This window comes from Leucopleurus acutus (genome assembly GCF_964270905.1).
Source record: "Leucopleurus acutus genome assembly, chromosome: 21".
Lineage (NCBI taxonomy): Eukaryota > Metazoa > Chordata > Mammalia > Artiodactyla > Delphinidae > Leucopleurus > Leucopleurus acutus.
This window is the reverse complement of record NC_139163.1, coordinates 32,583,267-32,599,373: the sequence shown is the minus strand read 5'-3', so window position 1 is coordinate 32,599,373 and position 16,107 is coordinate 32,583,267. Positions and strand designations below refer to the sequence as shown.

The 16,107-nt window shown below is 37.7% G+C and overlaps 1 protein-coding gene across 2 annotated transcripts in view; it reads left to right on the top strand.

The window, feature by feature from the left end:
• KAT6A (lysine acetyltransferase 6A) overlaps positions 1 to 16,107 on the top strand; it is a 109,007-nt gene that overhangs the window by 84,258 nt on the left and 8,642 nt on the right. For both annotated transcript variants that reach the window (XM_082863941.1, XM_082863940.1), the window contains exons 10-15: positions 6,771 to 6,912; positions 8,405 to 8,566; positions 9,579 to 9,672; positions 12,118 to 12,349; positions 13,045 to 13,294; positions 14,713 to 15,330. In XM_082863941.1, the coding sequence (XP_082720067.1) occupies positions 6,771 to 6,912; positions 8,405 to 8,566; positions 9,579 to 9,672; positions 12,118 to 12,349; positions 13,045 to 13,294; positions 14,713 to 15,330 (1,498 nt within the window). The remainder of the gene's footprint in view (positions 1 to 6,770; positions 6,913 to 8,404; positions 8,567 to 9,578; positions 9,673 to 12,117; positions 12,350 to 13,044; positions 13,295 to 14,712; positions 15,331 to 16,107) is intronic.

Here is a 16,107-nt window from a genome sequence, read left to right as displayed (position 1 = left end):
TACAATTTTTATTGTATTAAAATTTTACTACAAGTTGACCTGTTATAAAAGTCACACAAACTGCTACTATCTTGGGCAATGTTCAAAAGCCAAGAAGGTATTGTAGGGACTTCTAGGAAGAATATTTGCATCATCCTAGAAGTAAGGGAAACAATAAGCTGCAGCCCAGTCCTGACTTCATAGACTATGGTGTCCATATAATGGGTGACTTTAAAATTGAATGTCAAGTATGGGGGCTATACCCCATGATGCAGCTAATCACAGTGACCATACACCAACTTGATGGTCAAGGCCGAGGTGCTCTCAGGAAGAAGATGACAGAAAGCAGCACCCAGCAGTATTCTTTAGGGCAGGGAGTATTCATAATCTCAATAACTGCATTTCATTTCATGTGAGCTAATGTTTTTCCTATATGATAATATCTTTTCAGTGAGAGAACTGCAGCCGTTTGTACTATTACAAGAAGAAATATTTTGTTTTTTCCTGGAGTTTTATTGGATGATTCCCTTTAGACTAACAGTGTCATCCCAGTAGGCTTGGTTTTAATAAAGTAAGAGGCTTTTAAAATACAAAGGATCATAAGAGACTATGACACACAACTGTATGCCAGTCAAATGGACAACCTAGAAAAAATGGAAAAATTCCTAGAAATTTAGAATCTCCCAAGGCTGAAGCAGGAAGAAATAGAAGATATGAACAGACCAATTCCCAGTAATGAAATTGAATCAGTAATAAAACAACTCCCAGTAAACAAAACCCTAAGACCAGATGGCTTTATAGATGAATTCTACCAAACATTTAGTGAAGAGTTAACACCTGTCCTTCTCAAACTATTCCAAAAAACTGCAGAGGAAAGAATGCTTCTGAACTCATTCTATGAGGCCAGCATCACCCTGATACCAAAACCAGATAAAAATAACCACAAGAAAAGAAAATTACAGGCCAATATCACTGATGAACATAGATACAAAAATCCTCAACAAAATACTAGCAAACCAAATACAACAGTACATTAAAATGATCATAAACAATTGTAAGCAGTAATCAAGTGAGATTTATCCCAGGGATTCAGAGATTTTTCAGTATCTGCAAATCAGTCGGTGTGATATATACCACATTAGCAAATTGAAGAAGAAAAACGATATAATCATCTCAGTAGATGCATTAAAAGCTTTTGACAAAATTCAACATCCATTTATGATAAAAACTCTCCAGAAAGTGGGCATAGAAGGAACATACCTCAACATAATAAAGGCCATATATGATAAGCCCACAGCTAATGTCATACTCAGTTATGGAAAGCCAAAGGCATTTCCTCTCAGATCAGGAACAAGACAGGGGTGCTCACTCACCACTTTTATTCAACATAGTGTTGGAAGTCCAAGCTGCAGCAGTCAGACAAGCAAAAGAAATAAAAGGAATTCCGACTGGAAAGGAAGAATTAAAACTGTCACTGTTTGCAGATAACATGATACTATACATAGAAAATCCTAAAGATGCCACAAAAAACTTCTAGAGCTCATCAATGAATTTGGTAAAGTTGCAGGATACAAAATTAATATGCAGAAATTTGTTGCATTTCTGTACACTAACAGTGAACTATCAGAAAGAGAAATTAAGGAAACAATCCCATTTACAGTCGCATCAAAAAGAATAAAATACCTAGGAATAAACCTACCTAAGGAGGTAAAAGACATGTACTCAGAAAACTATTAAGACATTGATGAAAGAAATTGAAGATGACACAAACAAATGGAAAGATATATACTGTGTTCATGGATTAGAAGAATTATTATTGTTAAAAATGACCATATTATGCAAGGCAATCTACCTATTCAGTGCAGTCCCTATCAAATTACTAATGACATTTTTCATAGAACTGGAACAAAAATTTTAAACTTTGTGTAGAAACACAAAAGATCCTGAATAGCTAAAACAATCTTGAGAAAGTAAAACAGAGCTGGAGGCATCATGCTCCCTGACTTCAGACTATACTACAAAGCCACAGTAATCAAAACAGTATGGTACTGGCACAGAAACAGACACACAGATCAGTGGAACAGGATAGAAAGCCCAGAAATAAACCCACACACTTATGGTGAATTAATCTATGACAAAGAAAGCAAGAATGTACAATGGGGAAAAGACAGTCTCTTCAGTAAATGATGGTGGGATGACTGGACAGCTACATGCAACAGAATGAAATTAGACAATTTTCTTAAACCAGGTACAAAAGTAAACTCAAAATGGTTTAAAGACCTAAAGATAAGACCTGAAACCATAAAACTTCTAGAAGAAAATATAGGTGGAACACTCTTTGACATAAATCGCAGCAGTGTTTTGGGGGGATCTGTCTCCTAAAGCAAAGGAAGTAAAAGCAAAAATAAACAAATGGAACCTAATTAAACTTAAAAGCTTTTGCCCAGCAAAGGAAACCACTGACAAAATGAAAAGACAACCTACTACTGAATGGGAGAAAATACTTGCAAATGATATGACCAATAAGAGGTTAATATCCAAAATATATAAACAGCTCATACAACTCAACATCAAACAAAGAAAAAAAAACCCCAAAACCAGCTGATTAAAAAATGGGTAGAAGTCCTGAATAGATATTTTTCCAAAGAAGACATGCAGATGGCCAACAGGCATGTGAAAAGATGCTCAACATTGTTGATCATTAGAGAAATGCAAATTAAAACCACAATGAGATATTACCTCACGCCTGTCAGAATGGCTGTCATAAAAAAAAATCTACAAATAACATGTTGGCGAGGATGTGGAGAATAGAGAACCATTGTACACTTGGTGGGAATTTAAATTGATGCAGTTACTGTGCAGAACAGTGTGGAGGTTCCTCAAAAAACTAAAAGTAGAACTACCATATGATCCAACAATTCCACTTCTGGGTATATATCCAAAGAAAACAAAAACATTAAATCGAAAAGATATATGCACCTCAATGTTCATAGCAGCATTGTTTACAATAGCGAAGACATAGAAGCAACCTAAGTGTCCATCAACAAATGAATGGATAAAGAAGATGTTATGTATATATAACATCTTCTTTATCTATGTATGTGGTGTGTATCTGTATATATGTACATATGACAAAGGAATACCACTCAGCCATAAAAAGGAACGAAATAATGCCATTTGCAGCAACATGGATGGACTTGGAGGGTATTATGGTTACTAAATAAGTCAGACAAAGAAAAATACTATATGATATCACTTATGTGTGGAATCTAAAAAATAAACTAGTGGGTGTAACAAAAAAGAAATAGACACACAGATACAGGGAACAAACTAGTGGTTACCAGTGGGGAGAGGGAAGGGGGAGGGGCAAGATAGTGGTGCAGATGAAGAGGTGCAAACTACTATGTATAAAATAAATAAGCTAAAATGACATATTTTACAGCACAGGGAACATAGCCAATATTTTAATAATAACTATAAATGGAGTATAACTCAAAAATTGTGAATCACTATGTTGTACACCTGGGACTTATTGTTCATCAGCCATACCTCAATAAAAAAAAAGAAAGAAAAATAAGTAGGAGGCTTTAAAAATGTTTTCAGCAGGAACTGATTTAGAATAAACTAGATCATATTATGCTTGCTTCTGTTTTATTAGTTTTCACATAATAAGGCCCAGTGAAGTTTTTAAAAAAATAATCAGTAAAATGCCATACATCTTGCTATTCCAAGTAAACAGCTTGAAGTTGGCATTTGTCATTATTGTAACCTGGAAAAGTCACTGGTTCTTCCTCTCTTCCCTTCTCCCTCCTCTCCCCCCTTCCCTTCCCCCTCCTCCTCTCTTCTCTTCCTTCCCTCCCTCCCTCCCTCCATCTCTCTGTCTCTTTCTTTCTTATTTCAAAAAGCTCAGAATTTTGTTTAGGTTTTTTAGATTCACATTTGTAGGAAATATTTATTTGTAATATTTAGCTGTCACACAGAACCTATACTCAAGGATTCTTCTCTGTCTTCATGTTGTAACAAGTTAAAATTGGTCGTTGAGAATTTATTTATTTATTTTATTAAAGTATAGTTGGTTTACAATATTGTATTAGTTTCAGGTGTATAGCAAAGTGATTCTGTTATATATATTTATATATATTATAAATAATTTGATATATATTAGATTATTTTCCATTATATCAATAGGTTATTACAAGATAATGAATATAGTTCCCTGTGCTACACAGTAGATTCTTGTTGCTTGTCTGTTTTATGTATAGTTTATATCTGTTAATCCCATACTCCTAATTTATCCCTTCCGCCCTCCCTTTCCCCTTCGGTAACCATAAGTTTGTTTTCTGTGTTTGTGAATCTGTTTCTGTTTTGTATGTAGATTCATTTGTATTCGTTTTTAGACTCCACATAGAAGTGATACCATAAAGTGTTTGTCTTTCCCTGTCTGACTTCACTTAGTATGATATTCTCTAGGTCCATGCATGTTGCTGCAGATGACAATAGTTCGTTCTTCTTCATGGCTGAGTAATATTCCATTGTATGTATATGGGTGTATATGTACCACATCTTCTGTTGATGTGCGCTTGGGTTGCTTGCATGTCTGGGCTATTGTAAATAGTGCTGCTATGAACATTGAGGTTCATGTATCTTTTCAAAGAGTTTTTGTCTTTTCTAGATATAGCCCATTGAGAATTTAGAACAGGTAAAGAATAGGTAAGTAGTAGAGTAGTTGCAGGGAGGAGGATGCCATTAAGTACATTTATAGGGAGAACCTCATTCTTCCACCTTCCTTTGAAGAAGAAATCGTTCAAAATCCAAGATATTCAGGAAGACAGGCTGGCAGTTGTGGGTCATCTTTGAGACTCAGTTAATACAATTAGTGCCCACATTAGATGATGAAGTATACAACTGGGGCCATTTCATTTTGAGTTTTTTTTAGTTCTGGTGGTAAAGAAGCTATTTATCCTGCTGTCGTTGCTTCTCTGAGTAGTTTGAGGCAACGTGCAAAGGAAATAAGCAGAGTGGCCTAGGAAGCCTTTCTTTTCTGTGCTCTTGGCGCCTGCTGCTTTTAGTTGTAATGTCAGTCATTATTTGGTTCACTCAGTACTTTATTTTGGAATGGCTTATTTTTGTACTAATGATATAATTTTGGGTTGTTTGAGTTTGACTAATATTAGACATTATTTTTGTGTTACATATTGTAGACATTTAGAAATATTATATACCACAGCAGTTCCATGGAAGCTTTTAGTGTGCTGAATGGCAGTTTTAAAAATAAGATGTGGGATTGTAGAGAAGGAATTAATACACATTGTGAATCCCCAAGGGAGAAGAAAAAATTAATCACATGCCTTTTCCCACTTTACTTGAGCATGAAACACTTAAGTGTATACAGAACTAGTGTTCCATAATACACCTGGGAAAGGCTTTAGTTGAATGTTAGATGTTTTCAGGTAAATATGCTTCAAAAGCTGCTTCTAAAGTAGAACTTGAAAAACTAGTTATGGTCTTCACACGTTAACAAAGTAAACATTTTTGTACATTAATCTACTTTTTCTTTAATTCCAGATTAATCTTTTTAAAGCATAGCTATCTAAACTGATGGCAACTAAATTAATGAGGTTTTTTAAAAATTTCCTTCCGCCTCAGTACTTATTTATATGAGGGAAGATACCGTATTTTATTTGGATTATATTTTTTGTCATATCATCCAGTATTTTCACATATGCAGTTTTCATTGTAGGATCAGATCTTAGCTTACCAAGGCATGCTTACCAGTTTTGGACACAGTTCAGGATGCAGGGAAGCCTCTGTGCTGAGGATACATGGGGTGTATATTTTATAATAGAGAGCCATTGGGGGTCTTCTCAATTCAGACTAAAGTACATATAAAGGCCACTGGGTTTTAGTTTAGGTTATGTTCCTTCTGTTACTTTATGAACTGATCTCATCACTTTGTTGCCTAGCTCCTCATAAAAGGGACATTATAAGGAAGAAATCCTGTTAAACTACGGCTAAAATAGCAAGACAGTTGAATAAATATAAATGATATGACTATAACAGAGAATATGTGAATGAATAAATTGAAATTTTATTTCACCTTGAAAAATAGACTTTTGAGTTGCAGGATTTAATGTGATATTTAACTAGAGAGGAAGCCAGAATTTCAGGGGTGGAAGGAAGGAGGTAGTGTAGTATGTCCTGACTTGAAAAAAACATACTATAATTTTATACTTAAAAAGATATACAAAATCTGCTTTTATAATACCTACTATATGTCCATCCTACTCAGCACTCTGTACCTAGTGTACCTAGCACAGGGGCCTGATAGTATTCAATAAATGTTCATTTTCTGAAATTAATGACTGAATGATCAAATAAAGGAAGAAAGAATATATAGCGTAACAAAATCTTCACTTATTGGTGTGTTCTCAAGGTAGACTTTACTTTTTACTTAATGGAGATTATCAAGGAGTAGAGAAGGTGAGATTTTCATATCTGTCCCGTGGGTAACTTAAAAAGACTGCAAAATATTAGTCTAATAGGAAGAGCACTGAATTGGGTGAATTGATTCTCACCCCTGCCTTCTTGCCGTTAATTAGTTGGATCCTGTTATTCAACTTAGTTTTATCTTTAGTTTTTGTTTTTCCTTTTTTTCATTTGGTTAATGGGGATAATGATACATTCTTTACCTTTTTACCTGGGTAGTAGTGAGAATCAAACAAGAATAGTGATGAAAGTTTAAAGTCTTATAAAATATAAAGCCCTCTTATTTGTGTAATTATTTTTTACAGGCTGCCTAAGTTGTATCTCTGTGAATTCTGTCTAAAATACATGAAAAGTAGAACTATTCTACAGCAGCACATGAAGAAATGTGGTTGGTTCCATCCGCCTGCTAATGAGATTTATAGAAAGAATAACATTTCTGTCTTTGAGGTAAAGTAGAAGATGTTTAGTAGTTGTCTTCCTACCCATTTCAAATACAGTGCCACCTGTACTTTAATTGCACAACTTGATTTTTTTTGGAAATGTTATTTTACTGTTGTTCATTCACTGTTGAGTCAGTAATTCAGGTGTATGAGGGAGAAGCAGAATTAGGCCAATCTAAGTGGTACCCAGTTCACAAGCTTGATCTCTGAATAAACTATTCTGTATTTCACTGAATCAAAGACATCAGTTGTAATATATCTTATTTTATGTACTACTGAGAAGTAAAGGTACTGCTAATTATGATCAAACTCCATTTGATTATTAAATGCCAACGGATTTTACTTATGTTTAGATGTGATAAGATTGTGTCTTAGAATCTATGAAATATGACACTTAATTGAAAAGATTTCTACTGCTCTATTTAAAGGAATATTGTGTAGAGGTATGTGTAATAGCTGTATATTGAATAAATCTTAATATATTTCCTGACTGCATCATGTTTGTATGACTTATGCTACATCTGTGATTCTGTGTTGTTAGTAGTGGTTTTTAATTTCTTGATCTCAGTTCTGTGGTTTAATTGCCAAGTATTAATTGAGTACCTGCCATGTGCTCAGTTCTGTTAATTACTATGATGATAGAATTTCAGATTGTCAGGAACTATTCCATCCCTCACTTTCTTCATCTTCCCAAAGTCTTTATTTTAGGTGAGGAATAGAGGAGCTCTTGACCTCGTGGGGAGGGAAAGGGTGTGGTGTACAATAAATTACTTAAATTGCTAAAGAAATTGCAGTCTTGAAATGTCAATGTCTTTGGGTCTGATGTAGGCAATTGTTGGCATTTTCATAAAAGAGCTGGCTCCAGCAGTGCCAAGAATTACAGGGGTATTGGGAGCGTGTAGCCTAGTCCTCCTGATCTTGGCCAACCGGAGTCCAAGAAATAACCTCACTTGCCAGGTTGCTGCCTAGGGAACCTGCTTGGTGCTTCTGACAATAGATAATAATCCCTTGAGTAGCTTTATTTGGGGGAAATCTCATCATGGCAGTCAGATTACATTGCTTTTAGCTGCTGGCACAGATTAAACTATCGTTTTACCTTGCTTTACTTATATGTATTTTAGAAGAGAGGTTGCATTTAGATCTTTTGTTGAATTAAATACTTTAAAAAATACATCAGATCAGCTTGCCATCTGAAGGATTCCTGTAGTCAATCTTGTTATAAAAGCAAAAAGTGCTGTTTTTAAAACTGGCCATCACCTCCTTGTCTAGACTTTTCATGCTTTGTTGAAGTGCAGTGTTTTATATATTTAGTTGTTTTAAAATAGCAGGCACTGTACTCTGCCGTTTCAAAGGACCGCTTCCAGGTCCATTTTGTTCTGATAGCTGCCAGCTCGTCTTAGGCTGGACTGTGGGTACTCACAGGTGCTTGTTTCTGATGTGTGTTATTCTAGAACTAAAGAGACACCCTGCTGACCATTTTGTCTATTTTTTTCCTCTAGGTTGATGGGAATGTGAGTACCATTTATTGTCAGAACCTGTGTCTCTTGGCAAAATTGTTTCTTGACCACAAAACACTCTATTATGACGTGGAGCCATTTCTTTTTTATGTACTAACCCAGAATGATGTCAAGGGCTGCCACCTTGTTGGCTATTTTTCTAAAGTAAGTATATCAGCTTAAATTTGTTTTGAATTCATATGGAAATCTGAAACAGTCTTTGCTCCTTCTCACTAGGAGACACTACAGGATGCAGCACCTCTGGGTGCCATCTAGCTTTCTGGAAAGGGAAACAGAAGGAACACTGAGAAACTTACCTGGTACCAGCAGGTGCCTAGTAATGTTCAACAGACTGTACTCTGCTGGGAACATAAACTGCTGCTTACCCAGAGGGAAAGCTTTACTATGACTTCTACTCCCATGGTGATGATAGATAGAACTCATGAAATAAACAGAGTCATTACCTCTCTGAGTTCTTTCTCATTTTAAATCTCTTCCTAATTTGCATTTTAGGCATAGAAGTAAGAATTTTTAGGAAGCCATTTTTATTAAAGGGTATTTTCTCTCCTTCAATTTTTCATTCTCTTGGGGTGAAAAAATAGTTTCTTTTGTAGTCAAACAATGTAAAAGATGTACTTTCATTTAAGCAAGCCCATGGTAAAATCTAAGTGTATAAAGATAGTTAAGTGAAAAGTCCTAGTTCTGTTATTAGGCTATTCAGTAGTTAAATATAATTTTAAATATATTGCTTGATTTATGAAAGTGTATTTATTCCCACCCTATGTAGCACCAAAAAGGGAAATAAAGGAAACTTTGGTGATGAATCGTCCCACTTCTAGGGTGCCACACTGACACACCATTTGTAGCTTTGCAGATCCGTTGGGACTCGGATTCCTCTGCTCACCTCAGGCATTGACATACTGTTTTTGAATTGCACATGGTGTTGGGTGGCGTCATTTCATTTTATATTTTTATTCTCCTGGTATGGTTGCTTTGTGGGTAATGGCAGTGACTTAACCGTGTCCTTTCTCCTCCCAGAGGGGTGTTTTTCCTGATGTGCATTGCTATTCCCAAAGGACCAGGGCTGTGATTTTGATTATTGGTATTTGTTTCTTAAAAATTAGCATCAGTGTTTAGTCTTACCAGCCAAACACTTGGCTTTTGTTTTCTCCACCAGGAAAAGCACTGCCAACAGAAGTACAACGTTTCCTGTATAATGATTCTTCCCCAGTACCAACGCAAGGGCTATGGCAGGTTTCTCATCGATTTCAGTAAGGATTATAGTAACATAATTGCTCATTGTCTCTTCCTGTGGAGTATGTGTGTGTGTGTGTATTTTTAAAGATTTGCAGATGATTTATTGGTTGCTTGTATCTTTTGTCATACTGCTGAGTGGAACTTTTTTTTATCCTTTAAAATTAAGGGTACTTTAATTAATTAATTAATTTTTGGCTGTGTTGGGTCTTCGTTTCTGTGCAAGGGCTTTCCCTAGTTGTGGCAAGCGGGGGGTCACTCTTCATCGCGGTGCACGGGCCTCTCACTGTCGTGGCCTCTCTTGTTGTGGAGCACAGGCTCCAGACGCGCAGGCTCAGTAGCTGTGGCTCACGGGCCTAGTTGCTCCGCGGCATGTGGGATCCTCCCAGACCAGGGCTCGAACCCGTGTCCCCTGCATTAGCAGGCAGATTCTCAACCACTGTGCCACCAGGGAAGCCCTGCTGAGTGGAACTTTAAAGCCTAAGGCCATGAACATTCTTTTTCTTTTGGTTGCATGTGAATATTTCCAAAATAGCTAATATTGGATATGAGCTTCTGTGTGATCTATAGCAAATAGTTTTAATTTGCAGCTATTAATTTACAACAGAACTTAGTTCTGTTTTATGCAGTTAATTCTCACAACAATATTAAAAACACTGTAGAACTACTTAAATTAGTACTAATAAAGAAGTGCAGCACCTGCCCTCTTTTGATTACCCAGTTATCTGAGAAAATGTGTGTGTGCATCGTTTTTTTAGTTACAGGCTCTATCTACCTCGTGGTTAAAAATATGCACCTTTAAAAATTTTAGAAGTAAATGATACAGTAAAAAATTTGAGTTAAAATTGAAAGCTAACAGTTCTTAAAAAAGGTTATTGTGGAACTTGCAATTTGTTGTTGTTGTTGTTTTTATAAATTTATTTATTTATTTTTGGCTGTGTTGGGTCTTCGTTGCTGCACGCAGGCTTTCTCCTAGTTGCAGTGAGCGGGGGCTACTCTTTGTTGCGGTGCGCGGGCTTCTCATTGCGGTGGCTTCTCTTGTTGCGGAGCATGGGCTCTAGGTGCGTGGGCTTCAGTAGTTGTGGCTCACGGGCTCTAGAGCGCAGGCTCAGTAGTTGTGGCACATGGGCTTAGTTGCTCTGTGGCATGTGGGATCTTCCCGGACCAGGGCTCAAACCTGTGTCCCCTGCATTGGCAGGCGGATTCTTAACCACTGCGCCACCAGGGAAGCCCTGCATTTTGTTTTATACATTGATAATCTTGCTTAGAAAGTAAATGTATGTTTGAGGTAAATTTTATACTGATTATAAAATAGTGGTATTTGAGGGCATATTTTCCCTCAGATAATTGGGCTAAAAATAATATTTAAAGGAATAATATTTAAATAAATAATAATATTTAAATAATATTTAAAGAAGTAATGGTTAAACTGAGGATTTTGATACAGGAAATTCTTCCGAATATCAGATGATTACATCACTAGTATTAATTCTCATGCAGACCAATGAAGCTTATTCTACTTGGCCTTAGACTGTGTTCCTGACTATATTTTATTGGAAATATGTGCCATTGGTGATTTTTTACATTTTCTTGGTGTTTTTTTTTCCGACTAACAGTAGAGGGTAAAACTCAGATTATTTCCTTTAATATCAGTATACTGTTTTGAAATAGGACTCATGATTGGACATGTATGCCATTAAGTAGCAAAGTTGGGGAAAATATTTTATTATGCATTTATTAGTCATTTTTTTGAGATATACAAATAATTGTATGATTACAGTATTTTTTATTATAAAACATTATTTTAATGTAATGTATTTTCCCACATTACCATTCTTAGACTGATTTCCCTTAGAATTTATGCCTTTCTTTTCCTGTTCTTGAGACTCACGCACTGGACAAGAGGACAAAGTAATACCACCACGCACAGTGACACTCGCACACTGACATTCTTGTTCACCAGAAATTAGGGTGATAGGTAATTGTGAGGAGAGCTTTGGTTGAAGTTAGAAATCGTCATCTAAATCATTCACAGAAGAACTGCAATCTTCATAGATAGGGTTATGTAAAAACTAAAGGCGTTCTTTTGTATTGTGCAGTTCGTGTGGATCTGTTGCCATCTAGTGGTCTAAATAAAACATGCAAGGGTGGTTTCCCCTCCTTGTACATTGAATAAAAAGCATTCTTGCCTATTAATGTGAAGTCCTGATTCTAACAGTGTGATTTATATTAACTATAGACAAAGTAATACTAACTTAATGTTCGGTGTGTACAAATTATGTAATCTTCCTGCAAATTTGTTTTCAAGTGATTTTGTAATTTTGTTCTTTTTCTTGAAGGAATTTACCTTTGAAATTATAGCGTATGATACTTGGATTGATTGTGGAAGAGGGGCTTGTTATTTTTGTAAACCGCCCTCTTTTAGGCTCTCTGACATATTTGTGATTTGGGGGTTTCTTTAGGTTATTTGTTATCAAAGCGTGAAGGCCAAGCAGGGTCTCCAGAGAAACCGTTATCCGATCTAGGTCGTCTTTCCTACATGGCTTATTGGAAAAGTGTAATATTGGAGTGCCTTTATCACCAAAACGACAAGCAAATCAGCATTAAGAAGTTAAGTAAGTTGACTGGAATCTGCCCTCAAGACATTACTTCCACACTCCACCACCTGCGAATGCTGGACTTCCGGAGTGACCAGTGAGTATCACATCCCTTTGTATAACCTTTGAAAGATAATTAGGTAGAAGGTTCTGGATCGGACAGCCAAATTATCAATTAAAGGACATAAACTAATACAAATGGTGTACTTGGTGATACTGAGACATCATTTTCCTTTCTGTATTTTATACTATTGACCATATTTTTTTTTACAACTTTTTTTCTGGTCTTCCTTCTTCTAACTTTTGTACCTAAGCTACTGAATCTTTTATTTATTGGGAGCTCCTTCACAATACAAGAGGTAACAACTGTAGAAATAGTGTCAAATAAAATACACCCTTGATTAATTTCCATACAAATGGGACAAAAGAAATACAGGTCAAAAGAAAGACAGCTTATTACCCTTTTCTAGTGTGGTTGAGAAAAGGTCACAAAGAAAGGAGGCATTTGGGCTAGAAAGATGGAGAGTAAAAGAGTACAGGAGAGTAGCAGAAGTTTCAGAGGTGGGAAATGTGAGAATGGGAAGTGGCTGAAACAACCTCATCCCTCACTCTAGTTGAGTGTGAAGTGTTTGTCCAGTTCATATTCTGAGCCATCTCAGTGGTGGTGTCTTCCCAGGCAGGCTTTTTGTGAAGCATTTTTATCTCCAGGGCTTTCCGAGGGTGTAGCTCCACATTCATTGTTTGGTGCTCCTTGTGCGTCGTTGATCGCTATAAACTTTTCTCTGGTTTCAGATTTGTGATTATCCGCCGGGAAAAACTGATCCAAGATCACATGGCAAAGCTTCAGCTGAATCTGCGGCCTGTGGATGTAGATCCAGAGTGTTTGCGCTGGACTCCTGTCATAGTCTCCAATTCTGTCGTCTCGGAGGAGGAGGAAGAGGAGGAGGAAGAGGAGGAGGAGGAAGAGGAGGAGGAGGAGGAGGAGGAGGAGGAGGGAGAACAGGAAGAGCCTCAGAGCCAGGAAGGAGAATTAGAGCCGAGTGTAAGGGCACGAATGGTCCCTGTTGTTGATGATACAAGAGCATGTTTTGGTTTTCATGAGTGTTTGTGATGTACCTATAATGATATCTTAAACCAACACCATAAATTCACATTAGAATTTCTGAGTTTATTTCAATGATAGAAATTTCAGGAAGACTGGGTTTTGTTTACTTCTTTCTATATTTTTAAGCCTTCTATCATTAGGAAACCTTCAAATTTGTTATAATATGTTACTTATGAGTAAATATTTCTTATCACAGTGCCAATAAGCAGCTAAATTTGAAGCTGTATAGGAATTGAGGAATCTGAATTGAATCTAAATCTGACCATTGTTTAAAATAAAATGAAGATGCGTTTTCCTTAAAACATTAAGGAAATAAACAGATGCATGTTTTCTAACAGAGCACCAAATAGTTCAGTGTCTCTAGCCATTAAAGGGTTAATGAGGGACTGTACTCCATTACATCATTTTCAGTATTTTTCTTCATGTGATGTGTACTTGTCTCTGTTCTTTTCTTATTTATTTATTTATTTTTAATTTAATTTTTTTTTTTTTTTCGCGGTACGCGGGCCTCTCACTGTTGTGGCCCCTCCCGTTGCAGAGCACAGGCTCCAGACGCGCAGGCTCCCCGGCCGTGGCTCACGGGCCCAGCCGCTCCGCGGCATGTGGGATCTTCCCAGACCGGGGCACGAACCCGTGTCCCCTGCATCGGCAGGCGGACTCTAAACCACTGCGCCACCAGGGAAGCCCCTGTTCTTTTTTTTAAAGCAGTGCTTTTCATCCTTTAAAAATCTGTGTCCTCCTTTGATAAACATAAAGTTTCATACCCCTGTTTAGTGTAATTTTCAAAATAAAATAAAATATTCAGAATAAAATAAGTCAAAATAATTACAGAAATTTTCTTTCATTTTTTGAGCATCCTCTTTCTCTTGCCCATGCCCCAGAGTCCGTCTCCTCTGTTTATAAATTTGTTTCTGAGAAATTTCATAAACTATCTCATTTAACATTTACCAGATTATAAGAATAATAATATTCACTTCGTTTATTGAATATGGTATTGTATAGCAGTTAAGAGCACTGACTCTTGGGTCAGACTGTCTGGGTTTATATCCCAGCTTCTTCATTTGCCATTGCATGACCTGGGGCAAGTTACTTACATTTTTTTGTGCCTCAGGTAACGTCATTTGTAAAATGGGGATATAATAATAATAATACTTCATGTAATTGGTGTGAATTATACCCATATAGTATTTAAAACAGTCCCTAACACATAAGAGATATTTGTTAGCCATTAAATAATAACTTTCTCTTTAAAGCTCTGTTTTCTTTTTTTATCTCAGTATTTAAAAGGTCAGAATAGGAGATATAACCAAATAAGACTGAAAATTAACCAGCATGGTTTTATTTTCTAACATCAGGTGGGGAAGTCTGCATCTCGTGAGAACAAAGAACAAGATTCTTATTCTTCAATAGAAAGTGAAAAGAAACCAGAAGTTACAGCACCAGCCAGTTCTACGCGTTTGAACAAACAGGTCCTTCCCCGTGACAGTCTTCCTGCCAATAATCAGCCATCTCGGAGAGGCCGCTGGAGGAGGAAGAACAGAAAAGCCCAGGAGCGCTTTGGTGATGAGGATTCAAAACTGCTTTTGGAGGAGACATCAGCTCCTCCGGAGCAGTATGGAGACTGTGAGGAAAAATCAGAAACCTGCCAAGAAGAGTACACGGAAGGCCAGGAGCAGTCGGCAGCCTCGCAGGAGCAGCCGAGCCAGGACGCGAAGCCAGACGGTCCCAAAAGAAGACCGAGTGAGGGGCTCGAGCTCTGGCGAGGACCGCTCAAGAAAAGCCCCGAGCCTCTGAAGTGTGGGCTGCCAGAAAGCCACGACAGGCTGCCCCGTCGCTACAGTGAAGGTCGCTACAGCGATGGGGACAGGGCCCTCCTGCGGGGCTGCAGCGAGAGCAGCGAGGAGGAGGGGGAGCCCGAGAGCCCGCGGTCCAGCTCGCCCCCGGTCCTCACCAAGCCCACGCTGAAGCGGAAGGTGGGGCCCGTCTCTGTGCTGTCCTGGAGTTAACCCATAGTGTGTTAGCCTTTCAGCTTCAAGCCTCAGTATGTTGCAGCATGTGATGTTCCCAGTGAGCATTTGAAATGTGCACATGACTTCTTTGGTTCGTGGGAGTTCACTTAGAAGTCACAAACTTATTTAAGGGCTGACAGACTGTTTTCAGCTTGCTAGTTTGATTTCAAAGTATGACTTTTCAGGGATTTAAAAAAAACATACAGGGACTTCCCTGGTGGTCCAGTGGTTAAGATGCTGCGCTTCCACTGCAGGGGGCACGGGTTTGATCCGTGGTTGGGGAACTAAGATCCCGCATGCCACGTGGTGTGGCCAAACACAAACAAACAAAACCTACAGATTAGAAATGTTTCTATTAGAAAAGGAGAGGAAACCACTACACAGTTCGATGGAAAGTGGGCGTAACGGTGCCCTGCATTGCGATGCTCGGAGTGAAGCCATTCTTCTCACCCCTGGTGGTACTGTCTCTCCTGTCCTCTGTCCTCCCTTCTCGCTCTCCTCTCCAACCCTCCAGTGGTTTGACTTAACTTTGTTTTAAAAGTATTTTCTAAACTATATTTCATCATCTTGCAAAGGTTGAATGATAGCCAGATCGTTAGTAAATGCTGTGTGATGATGACAATGAATTCTGTTAATCTGTATACCAGAAATCTCCCAGGCTATGGGGTGAACTTTAAACATTGCTGCAGACCAGCCAGACTGAAGTGTGTCAGCTCTGGATGAGCCATTCTGTGCTAGTGA